Source organism: Anomaloglossus baeobatrachus, chromosome 3 (assembly GCF_048569485.1).
Source record: "Anomaloglossus baeobatrachus isolate aAnoBae1 chromosome 3, aAnoBae1.hap1, whole genome shotgun sequence".
Lineage (NCBI taxonomy): Eukaryota > Metazoa > Chordata > Amphibia > Anura > Aromobatidae > Anomaloglossus > Anomaloglossus baeobatrachus.
In genome coordinates, this window is record NC_134355.1 from 327,472,034 (window position 1) to 327,491,294 (window position 19,261).

Consider the following 19,261-nt stretch of genomic DNA (forward strand, 5'->3'; position numbering starts at 1 on the left):
GCGAGATTGCTAGCGTGCGTACTCACACTCATCGGTTGTGCGTCACGGGCAAATCACTGCCCGTGGCGCACAACATCGCTCGGACCTGTCACACTACTTACCTGCCTAGCGACGTCGCTGTGACCGGCAAACCGCCTCCTTTCTAAGAGAAGTAGAGGGGTGGAAATGAGCAGGACGTAACATCCCGCCCACCTCCTTCCTGCCTCATTGTCGGTGGACGCAGGTAAGGTGAGGTTCCTTGTTGCTGCAGTGTCACACACAGCGATGTGTGCTGCCGCAGGAACGACGAACAAAATCGTACCTGTAGCAGCAACGATATTTGGGAACTGGACAGCGTGAGTATTTTTGCTCGTTATCGGTCGCTCGTACGTGTCACACGCAACGACGTCGCTATCAAGGCCGGATGTGCGTCACGAATTCCGTGACCCCAACGACATCGCGTTAGGGTCACGGATCCACCTGCAGCTGTTACCCTGTTAAATCGCGCTTTCAAACTGGGTTAGTGGGATTTAATATGCGCCATCAGGGAATCGCGTCATTCCACCCTCCCATTAGCACATCTGTGACGTGATCGCGGGGGGGCGCAAGGGGTTTTTATAACAGCCAGGGGTCTGCTGATGACCCCTGTGCCTTCTATTTTTGTCCTGTGAACGCAGGCCTATGGCACTAATGCACTGCTGTGTATAGCACAGGTGATCGGACAATCGCAGCTTCAAGGCCCCTAAGGGGACTATTAAATCAGTAAAACGTGGGAAAAAAAAAGATTATAAAAGTATGAAAAAAAATAAAGAAAAATCACAAGCCAAACAACCGTCTTTTGCCCCATTGAAAATATAATAAAAAAATACATATATTTGGTATAGCTGCATTCAGAAATATCCAATCTATCATAATATAAATACTTTAATCCAATAGGTAAACAGCATAACAAAAAAAAACATACTTACCACTCATGATCCAAAGAACACCACATCCTCTGTAAAACATGGTGGCAGTGTGATGGCCGGGCCTGCATGGTTTCCAATGGCACTAGATCACAAGTGTTTATTGATGATGTCACTGAAGACAGAAGCAGCTGGATGAATTCTGAAGTGTACAGGGCTATACTTTCTATTAAGGTTAAAACCAAATACAGCCAGCTTGATTGGACTGCACTTCACAGTACAGACGAACAGTGACCCAAAACATACTGCAAAAGCAACGCAAGAGTTTTTATTTAAGGCAAAAAAGTGTAATATTCGGTGATGGCTGAACCAATCACCAGATCTCAACTCAATCGAGCATGCATTACATATACTTAAGACGAAACTTAAAACAGAAAGATGAGAAGAAAGATCCAAGTCCAGCTTCACTAATTGTAGGCTTCTTTATTATTAAAATAAAAAAAAATTCACACCTCATACCCTATAATGTCTCTACTAGTTTCTAATGTCAAGCATGACTGGATCATGACTAAGGGTGCTTGACACCAGTAACTAGTAGAGGTATTATAGTGGATGTAGTGTGTGATGTATTTTTGTGATTTTTAATAATAAAAAAGTTTACAGTTAGTGAAGCTGGACTTGGATCTTTCTTCTCATCATGTTTACATGTTTTGGCAAAGCAGATTTGTGCTCTTAACAAGAGGGCTTGTCACAATGTGGCGAGCTGGACTTTCTGTTTAAATTTAAAACGAAAAGACCCAAAAACGAGTAACAACGGAAAACGCATCAATCACCAGGATTTTCGTATATAAGCTAAAGCCAGTGCTATACTGGCACTATCAGGCTGATTCTATACATAAAAACCTGAGCTGAAACAATGTTCAGTAAACATGCAACATTAAGCATGTGAATTGCAGCCTTAAGACTAGAAAAAACCAAGGAGAAAAATAGTATGAAAAATACCCTGAATATAAATAAATAAATTGCAAGTGCTTAATAACAGGGTACTTAGTGTATACATTTTTGCAAAAAGGTAAAAAGCTGTCTCACCTCGTCACGGTGTACCCATCTGAGACAGTCCCTAACCTACTGAAGTTAAAAACATTATCAATACCTGACTTGTGTCATGTCAGAACTCCAATATGGATGGTGGCAAGTGGTTAGCTGTGTCCCAGATAAAATACACAGCAAGGTGAGACGCAATCAGCTGTTCAGTCTCAGTACTAGGAGGGCTGCACCCCCAACTTGCAACCAAGCAAGAAAACATACAAAAAACACAAAAACCTGAGCTGAAACAATGTTCAGTAAACATGCAACATTAAGCATGTGAATTGCAGCCTTAAGACTAGAAAAAAAATGCATGTTTACTGAACATTGTTTCAGCTCAGGTTTTTGTGTTTTTTGTATGTTTTCTTGCTTGGTTGCAAGTTGGGGGTGCAGCCCTCCTAGTACTGAGACTGAACAGCTGATTGCGTCTCACCTTGCTGTGTATTTTATCTGGGACACAGCTAACCACTTGCCACCATCCATATTGGAGTTCTGACATGACACAAGTCAGGTATTGATAATGTTTTTAACTTCAGTAGGTTAGGGACTGTCTCAGATGGGTACACCGTGACGAGGTGAGACAGCTTTTTACCTTTTTGCAAAAATGTATACTTGCAATTTATTTATTTATATTCAGGGTATTTTTCATACTATTTTTCTCCTTGGTTTTTTCTAGTCTTAAGGCTGCAATTCACATGCTTAATGTTGCATGTTTACTGAACATTGTTTCAGCTCAGGTTTTTGTGTTTTTTGTATGTTTTCTTGCTTGGTTGCAAGTTGGGGGTGCAGCCCTCCTAGTACTGAGACTGAACAGCTGATTGCGTCTCACCTTGCTGTGTATTTTATCTGGGACACAGCTAACCACTTGCCACCATCCATATTGGAGTTCTGACATGACACAAGTCAGGTATTGATAATGTTTTTAACTTCAGTAGGTTAGGGACTGTCTCAGATGGGTACACCGTGACGAGGTGAGACAGCTTTTTACCTTTTTGCAAAAATGTATACACTAAGTACCCTGTTATTAAGCACTTGCAATTTATTTATTTATATTCAGGGTATTTTTCATACTATTTTTCTCCTTGGTTTTTTCTAGTCTTAAGGCTGCAATTCACATGCTTAATGTTGCATGTTTACTGAACATTGTTTCAGCTCAGGTTTTTGTGTTTTTTGTATGTTTTCTTGCTTGGTTGCAAGTTGGGGGTGCAGCCCTCCTAGTACTGAGACTGAACAGCTGATTGCGTCTCACCTTGCTGTGTATTTTATCTGGGACACAGCTAACCACTTGCCACCATCCATATTGGAGTTCTGACATGACACAAGTCAGGTATTGATAATGTTTTTAACTTCAGTAGGTTAGGGACTGTCTCAGATGGGTACACCGTGACGAGGTGAGACAGCTTTTTACCTTTTTGCAAAAATGTATACACTAAGTACCCTGTTATTAAGCACTTGCAATTTATTTATTTATATTCAGGGTATTTTTCATACTATTTTTCTCCTTGGTTTTTTCTAGTCTTAAGGCTGCAATTCACATGCTTAATGTTGCATGTTTACTGAACATTGTTTCAGCTCAGGTTTTTGTGTTTTTTGTATGTTTTCTTGCTTGGTTGCAAGTTGGGGGTGCAGCCCTCCTAGTACTGAGACTGAACAGCTGATTGCGTCTCACCTTGCTGTGTATTTTATCTGGGACACAGCTAACCACTTGCCACCATCCATATTGGAGTTCTGACATGACACAAGTCAGGTATTGATAATGTTTTTAACTTCAGTAGGTTAGGGACTGTCTCAGATGGGTACACCGTGACGAGGTGAGACAGCTTTTTACCTTTTTGCAAAAATGTATACACTAAGTACCCTGTTATTAAGCACTTGCAATTTATTTATTTATATTCAGGGTATTTTTCATACTATTTTTCTCCTTGGTTTTTTCTAGTCTTAAGGCTGCAATTCACATGCTTAATGTTGCATGTTTACTGAACATTGTTTCAGCTCAGGTTTTTGTGTTTTTTGTATGTTTTCTTGCTTGGTTGCAAGTTGGGGGTGCAGCCCTCCTAGTACTGAGACTGAACAGCTGATTGCGTCTCACCTTGCTGTGTATTTTATCTGGGACACAGCTAACCACTTGCCACCATCCATATTGGAGTTCTGACATGACACAAGTCAGGTATTGATAATGTTTTTAACTTCAGTAGGTTAGGGACTGTCTCAGATGGGTACACCGTGACGAGGTGAGACAGCTTTTTACCTTTTTGCAAAAATGTATACACTAAGTACCCTGTTATTAAGCACTTGCAATTTATTTATTTATATTCAGGGTATTTTTCATACTATTTTTCTCCTTGGTTTTTTCTAGTCTTAAGGCTGCAATTCACATGCTTAATGTTGCATGTTTACTGAACATTGTTTCAGCTCAGGTTTTTGTGTTTTTTGTATGTTTTCTTGCTTGGTTGCAAGTTGGGGGTGCAGCCCTCCTAGTACTGAGACTGAACAGCTGATTGCGTCTCACCTTGCTGTGTATTTTATCTGGGACACAGCTAACCACTTGCCACCATCCATATTGGAGTTCTGACATGACACAAGTCAGGTATTGATAATGTTTTTAACTTCAGTAGGTTAGGGACTGTCTCAGATGGGTACACCGTGACGAGGTGAGACAGCTTTTTACCTTTTTGCAAAAATGTATACACTAAGTACCCTGTTATTAAGCACTTGCAATTTATTTATTTATATTCAGGGTATTTTTCATACTATTTTTCTCCTTGGTTTTTTCTTGATTCTATACATACCTGTAGTGGTCAGCTCAGATGTTTAGGTTTTGAAATTCAAGAAAGTAAAGTTTATAAACTCATCAGCTTCTTGAGTGACAGCAGCTGAGGATCAGATAATAGCGGGGGATCGGGGATTCATAGTTATCCCCCCCCATTAGAATTAGCATAGATAAGTATTATACCATCGATTTACTATTACTTGCAGGACCTGTGATGAGGTCATACCCATGTGACCAGCTGGTATCAGCTTTGTTGGCTGATGCCCTGTCCCTTCTGGTCACATGGGTATGACCTCAGCACAGGTCCTAGAAGTAAAAGTAAATCGATGGTATAATACTTATGCTAATTCTAACAAGGGGAGGGGATAACTATAAATTCCCCCCAGATATTATCTGCTCCTGGTGATTGGTGCGCTTTAAGGGGTACTTTGCACGCTGCGACATCGCAAACCGATGCTGCGATGTCGAGCGCGATAGTCCCCGCCCCCGTCGCAGCAGCGATATCTTGTGATAATGTGGCGCTCTGGACTAGCCAGGTAGCCACAGACAGAACACACACACCCCCCCACCCCCGGACAGTTACATTAGTCAGACACAAAACCCTTGTTGCCTCCCTCCAGGGTCTGATGTCCACACCAGGTGGGGCGGAGCCAGGCGGTTGGCCCCACCCACCGAGGAGTTCACAGGCCTGGAGGCAGGAAAAGCAGTCAGATTTAGTTTGGAGGAGTGAGAGTCAGGAGGTGAAAGTGAGAGGTCACGTACTGCAAATGTCTGAGTCGGAACCCAGGCACTGAGAGCAAGGTTGGCAGATGGTGGTGGCCGTCTGCATGAGTTGGTGGAACTCCGCAGAGCCGTAAGGACCGGGGCTGGGCGGTGGCCCACCGGTACCGGACCGGGGAACAGAGTGAAGCTAAGCACACACAGGCAGGGCCATCGGACCCCGACCAGGCTTGGAGCCGCCGTCAATAGTCAAATCCGAATGTGACAGGAACCCCCGGGGTTCCCTAACAACCAGGTCCCGATTGAAGGCAACCGCTCACACCGTGAGGATATACAGCCACCGCCACCGGCTAGAAATCCAAGGGCCAGCGCCTGCAGGCAAAACGGGTTCCTCCGGTATCTATACACCGGGGAGCAGACTACCGTTGGGAAGCCATTGGAGTCAACACAGTACACAAAGGTGCAGGGAGAGACAGCCACCATCACCTGTCCGGGGAGAGACACTGCAGCCGGCTGCGGGACCCGTCCATCCAGCCATTTGGTTCACCGGAGACTTTTTCCCTCTATTGCTGAGTGAGTACACCCGTGCCATCCGGCACCGCGCCGCGCTGTCCCTGCAACCCTGCACCTCACCGACCCTGCCTCCCCGTCACACCACCAGGCCCCGGGACCACCAACCCCTACCCATGGAGGGGAAAAACAACATCCCAGCTGCTCCCTACCATCTCTCCCGGGATCCCCGTCACCAGCAGCGGTGGTGCCCATCGTCACCACAACCCGTGGGTGGCGTAACGGACTAAATCCCCAAAACAAACCACCCCGTTTTCACTCACGAGCGAGGAGCGCCGCTCGAGTCCCCAGATCCAGCCCACCGCTCAGGCCACCGAGCAGCAGCCGCAGCGCTGGACCCGAGCGTTAGCGAGCGCAGTGCCTCGCCGCCCGCGACAATAGCTGCCGTAGCAAACATTATCGCTACGGCAGCTTCACATGCACTCACCTGCCCTGCGACGTCTGTCTGGCCGGCGAACCGCCTCCTTCCTAAGGGGGCGGGTCGTGCGGCGTCACAGCGACGTCACACGGCAGGCGGCCAATAGCAGCGGAGGGGCGGAGATGAGCAGGATGTAAACATCCCGCCCACCTCCGTCCTTCCTCATTGCAGCCGGGACGCAGGTAGATGTTCCTCGCTCCTGCGGCTTCATACACAGCGATGTGTGCGGCCGCAGGACCGAGAAACAACATCGTACCTGTCGCTGCACCGGCATTATGGAAATGTCGGACACTACACCGATGATACGATAACGACGCTTTTCCGCTCGTTAATCGTATCAAAAAGGATTTGCACACTACGATATCGACTGCGACGCCGGATGTGCGTCACTTTCGATTTTACCCCACCGACATCGCACCTGCGATGTCGTAGTGTGCAAAACCCCCCTAAGTCAGCTGTAGTAAAGTCCTGGCACACATTCACAAAGGACAACACCCACCATTTGGTGGCGTCCATGGCTTTCATGCTTCAGACAATCATTGCCTGCAAAGGATTCTCTACAAAGTATAAAAAATGTATTTGAGAAAATAAATTAAAATAAAATTGCTGATAAAATAAATTTGTGAAATTACATTTAAGTCTCTGAAATGAGGAGGCTTTGTAAAAAAATGGTTGCTATTCTTAAGCGTTTCACAGAATATTGTTGTTCAACCACTTTCATTAAACCTGAAAGTCTCCACTTCAATTGTATCTCAGTTGCTTCATTTTAAATAAAAAATAGATGCATGTAGAGGCCAAATCATGAAGATTTAGTCATTGTCCAAATATTTCTTAACCTATCTGTACCAACACTAAATAGCAAGTATTTGTGATGTGTAACGTAAATGATATATATCATATAGAAGTCACAGATAGCAAGTTGAAGAAGGTGCTCAGGTCAAATGAGTCAAAATAGAACTTTTTGGGCTAAATTGAAAATGCAATATGTGGCAGAAAACAAACACTGCACATGACCCTGAAAACACCATAACTACCATCATACATGGTGGTAGCAGCATCATGCTGTGGGGAAGCTTTTCTTCATCAGAGACAGGTAAATTGGTGAGAGTTGACAGGAAGATAGATGGAGCTACGAAAAGGGCAGTCCTGGAGGAAAATGTTAGAGGCTGCAAAAGACTTGAGACTGGGACATACATGCACCGTCCAGCAGGAAAACTACCCTAAACATACTGCCAGAGCTACAATGAAATGGTTGAGTTCAAAGCATATACATGTGTGTGAATGGCCCAGTCAGTCCAGACCTAAATCCCATTGAGAATATGTGGCAAGACTTGAAAATTGCTTTCCATCCAATCTCACTGAGCTAGAGATATTTTGCAAAGTAGAAAAGACAGACGTTTTAGCCTCTAGATGGGTAAAGCTGATAGAGACATAGCCCAAAAGACTTGCAGCAATAATTGCAGCCAATGGTGGTCCTACAAATTATTGACTCAGGGGGGCTGAATACAAATTCACATCACAATTTTCAGACATTAAAATATTTAGAAAACCATGTATCATTTTCTTTACACTTCATAAATATTTCCTACATTTTGTTTATGGGGGTAACATGAGAAAATGTGGAAAGTTCATGGGGTATGAATACTTTTTTTTAAGGCACCGTATAAGGGGAGTCACAGAACAAAATTTAAAGATTTGTTAAATTCCTATGATCTCGCTAAGTTGATCTTACTGTGCCAGTGTTGCTTTGTTCTGTGGTTTTAAATAGAAAACACATTAAAGGGAATCTGTCACCAGGTTTTTGCTACCATATCTGAGATCAGCATAAAGTAGGAAGAGGCCCAGATTCCAACAATGTATCATTTTGTTTACAGGGTGCAACAGTTGTAACACAATCAGATTTTCAGATGATTTTAGAAGAGCTCAGAAAGCTAACCACGCCCAGACCACAGCTTTCTGTGTAAATTGTATAGTAACAGTGAGCTGCTAATCAGTGCTGGGGAAGTGGTTGGACCAGGTCTCACGTGGGACGTAGTCTGGGCAATGTTAATCTCCAGCTGATAAAACACTAATTTATTGAAACACCAGCACACAGCTAAATAAGTGATACATCCCTGAAATCATTGTGTCAGACCCTACAGCATGCTGTCCTCAGGTTACATAGTAAAATCTACTGATACATTCCCTTTAACAATTTTATACCATATATACTAATAAATTACTAAAAACTACTAAAGGCTTAGATTAGCAAACTCCAGTCTTGAAGAAGAAGCATGTGCAGGAGTAAGATGAAATTGGGGCATCTATTAAGTGTTCTGCACCAGAACAAATGTACAATTGTCATCCACCTTTCAAAAAGTTGGCAGAGCTAACCGAAACCAGCATAAAATCATCTAAAGTCACAATTTTTATTTGCGGAACGATGAGTTGCCCAAAAATGTTACCATATTTCAAGCAGTTTTACACAATAAAACTGGCGTTAAGTGATGATGAAGCAGCCCCTAAGTTTAATGTGTTCTATTACAGAACATAAAATTACATAAATATTACATTAAGGCTATGTGTGCACACTGAGTAATTGGTGCAGAAATTTTCTGCACAAACTAAATATATAATAATATATGTTATATTTTAAATTATATGACTACAATAATTTACACTTCTACAGCACATTTTGTACCTTCAGATTACAATGAAACAATAAAGTAATTCTGTTTTTTATATACGTTGAATAGATATAGCATCTGGAAAAGGAAATGGAGGAGAGTCTGTTTTTGGAGATACATTTGAAGGTAAAGGTAAATTTTCCAAGAATGTATTTAAAATTCTATTTTATAAAAAAAAACAAACAGAAAATAAAACCTAAGCATCTTACGGCTCTTTCATTTTGAGTTCCATTTCTCAGTTCAGTTTTAGGAACAGAGAAACTAAACTCATTAGGAAAACAGATTTGTTGCGTGGCACGGTGGCTCAGTGGTTAGCGCATTGCAGTCTTGCAGTGCTGGGTTTAAATCCCACCATGGAAACATCTGCAAGGAGTTTGTGTGATCTCCCCGTGTTTGGATGGGATTCCTCCCACACTCCAAAGACATAATGGTAGGGAACTTAGATTGTGAGGCCCAATGGGGACAGTGTTGCTGATGTATGTAAAGTGCTGCGGAATTAATGGCGCTATATAAATGAATAAATATTATTATTATTTGTTACAAAATGGATTCAAACTAAAGCAGAAGGGGCCCAATTTACTATGATATAGTGATGGCCTTGTTTTCTACTCTAAGGTGGATACCCCTACACACTCTAATGCCTGCTTTACACGGTACGATCTATCGTGCAATTTCACGATCGATCGTCTTCCCCCCCCGTCGTTTGTGCGTCACGGGCAATTAGTTACCCGTGGCGCACAAAGTCGTTAACCCCCCGTCACACACACTTACCTGCTGTGCGACGTCGCTGTGGGTGGCGAACGTCCACTTCCTGAAGGGGGAGGGACGTTCGGCGTCACAGCGACGTCACACAGCGGCCGGCCAATAGGGGCGGAGATGAGCGGGATGTAAACATCCCGCCCACCTCCTTCCTTCCGCATAGCCGGCGGGTGCCGCGGGATGGAGGTAAGCTGCTGTTTATCGTTCCCGGGGTGTCACACGGAGCGGCATGTGCTACCCCGGCAACGATGAGCAACCGGCGCCATTATAATTAAACGAGATTATGAAACCGAGCGACGAGTACACAACTCTCGATTTGTGAGCGATACTGCGTCGCTCGGAGGTGTCACACAGGCCGATGTCGCAAGCGATGCCGGATGTGTGTCACAAAAACCGTGACCCTGACGATCTATCGCATGATAGATCGTCTCGTGTAAAGCACCCTTAAGGAGAAATACCATATTTTCCCTAGTGAGATTAAGCAAGCTAAAAGATGTGCAAAGTGCAAACAATATATATTGTTTGCACTTTGCACTAATATAAAATTTCAAACGAGGTAAAGATGTATCAGTCAAAAAATATGAGTGATAAGATTGTACTCACTTGTTGGGATAAGACAAAAAGTGCATTTGAATAAACTCAGTAAATTGGTCATATACAAACACAAAATCTATGAATAGAGAATGCTTATAACTCCATTAGTATGAAAGCAGCAACCATGCATCAGAAGCATGAAGGAGATGAGAACAAAAATAACATTTACCAATGGACCCCCTGGTGCGCTTTTCCCAGTAGTAGATTCCTCAGAAGGGACGTCATTTGTCAATGTTCTTTTTGTTCTCATCTCCTTCATGCTTCTGATGCATGGTTGCTGCTTTCATACTAAGAGAGTTATCCACATTTTCTAGTCATAGATTTTATATTTGTATATGGCCATTGTAATGCTCGTGGGTGCGAGTGGGGACTGTACCCGCTGGGCCACAGCACACAGAAAACCTGAGGGGCATAACTATGGTTCACACCAGGTTTTTACCAGAGCCCCTGATGGTGAGGGTGTTGCACTGCAGGTAGAAACCAAGTGCCACTCAGGGAGACACGGTGCTGCGAAAGCTGACCCTAGGGGTAAGTCACTGACAGTCTCTGAAGAAGCAGGCTTGGCCGATAGGGTACAATACAGCACCTATCGGTATAACAGACTTGGCCGATAGGGTACGATGGAGCAGCGGCCAGTATAGGAGACTTGGGGCCGATAGTGTATGATGCAGCACCGGCCAGTATAGCAAACTTGGCCAATAGGGTACGATGCAGCAGTGGCCGGTATAGAAGACTTGGCTATTAGGGTACAATGCAGCAGTGGACTTTATAGCAGACTTGGCCGATAGGATACAATGCAGCAGCAGCAACCGGGACTATGAAACAGACAAGTGTAAGTAATACAGCAGCAGCACATAAGTAAGGGGACCTACACAACTAGCAACACATCTCTAGAAATAGACCACGATGCCATGCACCTTCCTTAGGGGGAGGGTGCCTTTAATACTAGGCTGAGAGGAACTTCTGGGTTAGGGTGTACTGGCCCTTTAAGAAAAGGGCACTCCCAGAAAGCCTATGCGGCGTGCACAGGCCCCAGAAGACGGAACAGCTACCGCTGAGCAGTCGGAAGGGTGAGTGTGTCCCGGGAAAGGAGGGCAGGACAGTGCAGGGACGCCAGTAAGGGCGTTACAACCAATTTACTGAGTTAGTTCAAATATACTTTTTGTCACATTCCAACAAGGAATTACAATCTTATCACTTATATTTTTTCACTGATACTTCTTTACCTCATTTGAAACTTTGCCCATCTCTTACCTTGCTTAATCCCACTAGGGAAAATAAGGTTTTTGTACTTAGAGTGCATAGGGGTATCCTCCCATATAGTGATGGTCTCAATTTCTATACACTCCTCCATTTTTAATGCATTCAATCCATCTCTGTGCAGCAAGTGCTGTTGTTTCTGTTTTGACGCAGCTTGTATTGTTCACCATTGCATCTCTAGCATTATTCTTAAGGCCGCTTTACACGCTAGCGTGGGTACCCGCCCCCATCTGTTGTGCGACACGGGCAAATCGCTGCCCGTGCCGCACAACATCGCCCAGACCTGTCACACATACTTACCTGCCCGGCGACGTCGCTGTGACCGGCGAACCGCCTCCTTTCTAAGGGGGCGGTTCGTTCAGCGTCACAGCGAAGTCACAGGAGCGTCACTGAACCACCGCCCAATAAAGCGGAGGGGCGGAGATGAGCGGGACGTAACATCCCGCCCACCTCCTTCCTTCGCATTGCGGCCGGGAGGCAGGAAAGGAGAGCTTCCTCATTCCTGCGGCGTTCACACGGAGCGATGTGTGCTGCCGCAGGAACGAGGAACAACTTCGTTACTGCTGCAGTAACGATATTTGAGAATGGACCCCCATGTCACCGATGAGAGATTTTGCACATTTTTGCGACGATGCAAAATCGCTCATAGGTGTCACACGCAACGGCATCGCTACAGCGGCTGGATGTGCGTCACAAATTCCGTGACCCCAACGACTTCGCATTAGCGATATCGTAGCGTGGAAAGCCCCCTTTAATTCACTAAAGATTGTCTCTTTTGTGATTTCACCAGGTCACTTCATGAAGATATAGCCATATCCTATGATATATAAGCTTGACCACATTAGGGCTTTGTTACATTATTTCACATCAAGGAAGATGTGATATTTTGTTTACTAACCCATTGAATTTTTTTTTCTGTTAGGACAATCTCTTTTTTTATGCTTGTAACATGTTTTTAATATTATGATCAATAAAATTATTTTTGTTCATATTATTTGTTTGAAGGAGTCTCTTTCTCCATGGGCTACTTTGTGTTCTGACCCCTAATAAAGAAACTGATTTACTTTGCTTTGGCTTCAGAGACCATAATGGACGTCCATCAGGTTTCTGCAAAATGGAAATCAGACAGACCCTGTCATAGTTAATGGGACTCTTCTTTTTCAGTTTGAATCCACTTTGTACCAGATGTGATTTCCTATGCCTAAAATGGAACTCAGGACGTATGTGTGAACAGAGCCTAATGCTGTAAATTTAGTAATACATAATGCCTTAAGGTGCAAACAAGTTCATATCATCATATAATAGGAAAACCTTCTTAGCACAAGTGTTATGTGCACCAGGTCCAAAGATGGCGTGCAGTCTTAGGGATGTGCTTCACCTTAGTCAACACACAGAATCAAAAGTAAAAAAGTCCAATGCACCACCAATATGTAAAATTACAACTTTTCAGCACACATGCCTTCCACAGCTGTTACACAAAAAGGGGCTACATAGTCTAATTTTGCACAATATCACAATTTGTGATGAAGTGAAAATGATGGATGTACCATGGTCATGGACATGGAGCTAGCCTAACATTAAATTGAATTTCTACCAGTGATGATTAATAACATCTTTTACATAGTATGGTGCCTCCTGGTGTTCAAAGTATATATCGGTGTGCATGTCCACCTAAAGTTGAGTGTTTGTGGTCACACATGCTCAGTTGCTCCCCACATACTGCCTGGTATTTGCATATTGCTTCACTGTTCACTGCGGAATAGCCAATAGAAAAAGCTTTCCAGAAAGATTATGCAGAGAACTGGAGAGGAGATTGACTGAGCATTTATGTCACGCCCGGGTTACCGGACGAGGAGAAAGTGGGTCAACTGGACCAAGTTACCGTCCAATGACCTGGAGGTGCGGACCTGGACGGCCACCGAGTCTTCTACTTGGCTGGTACTGGAGATAACAGGCAAGCGGTAGAAGCTTGCAGGAACTGGAGGTAGCCAGATAGCCAGACGAACATAGGCGGGAACACGAGCACTACTAGATGGAAGCAAAGACAGAGTCAAAGACTTATACAGAGTGTGGGATTGCATGGGGGACCTGACAACTAGCAGAGTATAACTGACTACAAGGACATGTTGAATAGGCCCCTCCCATTGGGGGGAGGATGCCTTAAATACCCAGTACCTGCAGGGGTCATAGGAGGGACATCCAGGTCGGGTGATGCTGGCCCTTTAAGAATAGGGGAGAGTGTGTGGCCGCGCCCTAGTGCACACGCGTGGACCTCGGGAACCAGATGTCAGACCAGGAAGCATGGAGGGGGAGTCGGTTGGAGCAGATGGTCGGCGCTTAGGCTATGTCCGCACTTTGCTTTTTACCTGCTTTTTTGCTGCTTTTTCAACTGCAGCGTTTAATGCCAAAATGGATGTGTTCTGCTTTTCAGGCCTCCGACACACATCCGTTAAAATCACGCACGTGTAATACGGGCCATTTTTCAGGTCCGTGATCTGTTTTTATGTCCGTTTTTATGGTACGTGTGGCATCCGTGTGAACAGCGTATGCTAGCCGTGTGTGCGTGTGGAATGTCCGTGTGTACGTGAGATACATAACTGACATGTGAGTGTGTTTTGTCCGTGTGAAATGGTACGTGTGTGACGTAAAATGTCGTTGATGCATACCCGCTGACAGCAGACAGTGTCGCGCGTAGAGAATGAACTCAGGTGACCTTCACCCGACTTCATTGTCATACCGCAGCTCTGTCTGTGTGCCGCATACTGATTAGTGGTCACCCGTGAAGGAATCACCGGTGACCGCTAATCCCCAGAGTAACTGAAGTGAGCAGCGCGATTTTCGCTGCTGTCAGTCAGGTTACCCGCGGCCTGCTGGAGTCACCCACCCGAGACCGCAACTCACCTGTGACTTCATCGCTGTCACCCAGGCGACTTGCTGTCACAGTTGGATGATCCAGTGGTGGCCGCGAGTTACCTGAGTGACGTCATCGCTGATCGCTATACTTACATCAGTTGCTGCATGGTGCTGCCAGGAGCGGCGGTGTTCTTCTGCAGCTCCTGTCACCTTCATGTAGCAGAGCTGGAAGCGATGCAGGACCTCCGTGGATTACACCGGACATGGATGGGTTTTTGGGGGTTAATAAAGTGGTGAACAAGGGTATTTGTTAGTGTTTATTAATGCAAATAAAGGATATTATTATTTATTATTATTTATTTTTTTTACTGCACATTATAGACCCGCCCACCGGCGGCTGTGATTGGTTGCAGTGAGACAGCTGTCACTCAGCGTGTGGGCGTGTCTAACTGCAACCAATCATAGGCGCTGGTGGGCGTGGAAAGCAGGGAATACTAGATTGATTAATGAGCGGCCGGCTTTTTCAAAATAGTTAAAGCCGCCAGAACAGTGTGAACGCCGTGCAGCGCCGCGCCGGTGATCGGGGATCAGTAAGTATGAGAGAGGGGGGAGACTGACCGACACACAGAGAGAGGGACAGACAAGACAGAGAGAGAGACAGACAGACAGAGAGAGACCGACCGACGGACTGAGGTTGATTGACCGACATACATAGGAAAAGAAAGAATGACCGACATCGCAAGAAAAAAGCACAAAATGTACACGGAGCATACAGAGATGCATCCGTGTCACATACTTGTGCGCACCAAATCATTGACTTTCATGGTGTCCGTGTGTGCGTGTTCCGTGCAGGAAACGGACATGCTGACGTGAAAAACGGAAACGGATCATGGACACGGACACACGGACATGATGAAAAACGCAAGTTTGACCACAAACATAGATTAACATTGGTGCACGTTTGTCCGTGTCTCCGGTATATACGGAAACGGACAAAACATGCATGTTTTTAATGGATGTGTGTCGGAGGCCTCAAGCATAGTCTATGGGAATTTTGGTTTCTTGTCCGCACTATGCTGTTCAAAATGCTGCCTTTTTGTGGCAGAAATTTGGGCAAAAACAACTCTGCTTTTCAAGAAGCAACATGTCAATTGTTTTTGCCATTTGCGTTTTGAACTGCAAAGCAGAGTTTTTGCCCAAATTTCTGCCACAGAAAGGCAGCATTTTGAACAGCATAGTGCACACAAGAAACCCAAATTCCCATAGACTATAAATATAAACAACATCTGAACAAAACCATGTGGGGGAAATTGTTGGTGGTCAAAACTGATCACCATAACCCCTATACAGGACATAAAGGGTACGTAATCCCTGGTAGAGACTCCATAACATATAAAAAACCATAGAGAAGAGTCAATGACACTACCTTGATGCAAAAACAGTGTACAAATTTTATTAATCACTTGTATAGACAGGCAAGATTAAAATTAGATAGTTCAAGACGTGCTGGTAAGGATACAAAAAGGATGGAACATGCACCGCAAATGCTGGGTATGTATATAAGAGGCAAATCAGCCTATGGCTGGGGACTCCGTGTCATAAATAGTAAATCTAACCAAGGCACTCCGTGGTTATCCTGTAAAATATATAAAGTGCAGCATACTGCGGAGATGTAATTAATGCTAGGCAAAGGGCCAGTATAAAGTGCCTATTGTGCAGAGCATATCGCTCACAGTGTGAGAAAGGGAGGGGGGCTCAAATCCACTACTACCCGTAACTGTAACCAACAGAGGCACAAATTTACATATGGTTAGGAAAGACACATACCCATAATAACCAAGTCAGCAAGAACGGGGTGCAGCTCCACAGACACAACGCGTTTCGCGAGGGCTTCTTCACAGGGGGTCGCGCTCATAGACTATGCTTGAAAAGCAGAACACATCCATTTTGGCATTAAACGCTGCAGTTGAAAAAGCAGCAAAAAAGCAGGTAAAAAGCAAAGTGCGGACATAGCCTTAAGCGCAGGGGACAGCAGGGATGCTGACAGGAGTGCGGGGGGGACTTAAGAGCCGCGGGACTTGGCAGGAGGCACAAAATCCGGATCATTGAGCAGGGAGTGATGTTGGAATGCGTGATAACTGCACTCACCTAATTAAGCGGACGTGGATATTCCTATATCCTTAGAGCAATCCATGTGCCCAGTTTTTGATTTTTCTTGTTTTCCCAATTACTGGATGTGCTGTATGTGATTTGTACTTGTCACTTGGGGTGTATACTGCATGAGATAATATATAAAATTATTAACATTTAAAATCACGTCATCTTAATAAATCTTTTTTTCTAGTGTCAAAGAAAATGTATGAAACTTATGTGTGCTTTTTGTGCTGCTTATTTTTCACCAGCTAGAATATTATTTTGCAGATGAAAATTATGCAGTTCCTCACAATAATCGGGGAATTCTTGGTATGGCCAATAAGGGGCGACATTCAAATGGTTCCCAGTTCTATATCACTCTACAGGCTACTCCATACATGGATAGAAAACATGTTGCATTTGGGTAAGAGCTCAATTCAGAAAAATGTTCATCTAGAAAAAAAATGCAAATCCAAAAATCAATAAAATTGTCTAATTTGCTATATTCAATACAGGTCACTGACAGTTTGTCTACATGAAGTTTAAGTGATATGTCCAATGGCCACGTCAAAGGTCTGTGGCTGACAGACCAGAGCCCAGCAACCCTCTTTCATCTTGCCAGGATCCCCAGCGCCTTTCCTGATTAGTAGATCCATCAGGAAATCATGCATGCATGACACCACAATGATGATATTGTACCACATGCTAATCAAAAGAGGTGCTGAGGATGCTGGTAGGTAAGGCATTTGCAGTGTCTAGTCCAGAGGCCACACACTTGACAGAGCTGCTGGACCAGTGTCCTGCAACTCTTTTTGCTTAATTCAGTGCCTTAAAAAAGTATTCATACCCAATGAATTTTTCCAAATTTTTTCATGTTACACCCAAAAACTGAAATTTTTTGGGGAATTTTATGTGCTATATCAACACATAGTAGCATGTATTTGTGAAGTGTAAAGGAAATGTCACGCTGATGGGTATGACAAGTTTGGCATGTGCATTCAGACCAATGGGGAGCCTGACGCATGACAAAAATAGAACAAACAATACAGCAAGTATGAGGGAACACTGGGGAAGCAATAACAATGGTGGGCCCTAGTTTTAGTGAGAGGGGTAGATGGGACACCTCCTATCATCACCTGTAGCTGTCCCTACTCTCCTAGCCAGGGCCTATACAGTCTATTCAACTGTCGCCGAGCAGGAACCTGAGACCATGAGAAAACCTGTAGCGTGTTGGCAGGTGGGAGACGCTAGCCCCACCGCTGTACTAATATAACGCAAGGAAAGGTAAGACAAACAGGGTAAAACAGCAACAAAAAGGATAAAGTCCAACCTCAGGAACACTCCTTCACAGGACCTACCACCAAGGCGGCCAGAGAACAAATAGATTTGTATCTTCAGCAAGGATTGCTGGGAAACACCTCTACTTAAACCTGAAGGGGCGTGTAAGCTCTCAGCTAGGAACTGCTGGACAACAAAACTGATATAAACTCATGATGCACTGAAAGAAATTAAACCACATTTAAATGTAGTGTCCAAGATGGAAATGAGGGATACCAACCCCAAATCCGTCACTAGTCTCCAAAAATAGAGAGACAACCGTGACTGTAAATGATATGATTTTCTAAATATTTTAAAATTATAAATCTTAAAATTGTGGCATGAATTTGTATTAGCCTCCTGAAGTCTGAGACCCCTAAATAAAATCCTGAGTGATCAATTGCCTTTAGAAGTCACCTAATTAGTAAATAGAGTCCACTTGTGTGTAATTTATTCTGAGTATTTACTACAGTTGTTCTGGGAAGGTCTTAAGGTTTTTTTAAGAATATTAGGGATCAAACAGCATCACTAAAAACAAAGAACACACCAGACAGGTCAAGGGATAACGTTGTGAAGAAAAATAAAGCAGGGTTTCGGTAATAAAAAAAATAACCCAAGCTCTGAACATCTCACTAAGCATCTTTCTATCAATCATCCAAAAATGGGGAGTGGCACAGCTGCAAACTTACCAAGACATGGCTGTCCACCTAAACTGTCATACAAAGTAAAGAGAGCACTAAAGAAAAGCAGCCAAGAGGTTCATGGTCACTTTGGAGCAGTTGCAGAGATCTACCGCTCAGGAGCGAGAAACTGTCCACAGCACAATCAGTCGCATACTCCACAAATCTGACCTTTATGGAAGAGTGTCAAGAAGAAAGCCATTTTTGAAAGCAAGTCATAGGAAGTCTCATTTTCAGTTTGCAAAAAGCTATGTAGGGGAAATCCTGTTAGAAGCTGCAATAGACTTGACACTGGGGCATAGAACAACGCAGAGGTAGATCTTTATTAGGTTTTCCAGCACCTGGGGCAAGAACTCAGTTTGGCGCCCCCACACCCTCATCCCTGGCTGATGTGAGTCGTTTTCATGTGACCGCTCATTCATATGCACTTTGCGCACTTACAGTTTCATGCTGACAAGCTGCTCTTCCTAATTCTTTCAATGTTCAGTGGAAAACTGCAGCCCTGCAACATTGAGAGAAGGAAGACGTGCTACATGTGACCATAAGTATGA

General features: G+C 44.1%; 1 protein-coding gene across 6 annotated transcripts in view; it reads left to right on the forward strand.

The window, feature by feature from the left end:
• PPIL6 (peptidylprolyl isomerase like 6) overlaps positions 1 to 19,261 on the forward strand; it is a 93,471-nt gene that overhangs the window by 67,361 nt on the left and 6,849 nt on the right. For 4 of the 6 annotated variants that reach the window (XM_075338349.1, XM_075338351.1, XM_075338353.1 and 1 more), the window contains 2 exons: positions 9,184 to 9,246; positions 17,002 to 17,137. In XM_075338349.1, the coding sequence (XP_075194464.1) occupies positions 9,184 to 9,246; positions 17,002 to 17,137 (199 nt within the window). The remainder of the gene's footprint in view (positions 1 to 9,183; positions 9,247 to 17,001; positions 17,138 to 19,261) is intronic. The other 2 variants (XM_075338350.1, XM_075338352.1) reach the window with 1 other exon arrangement.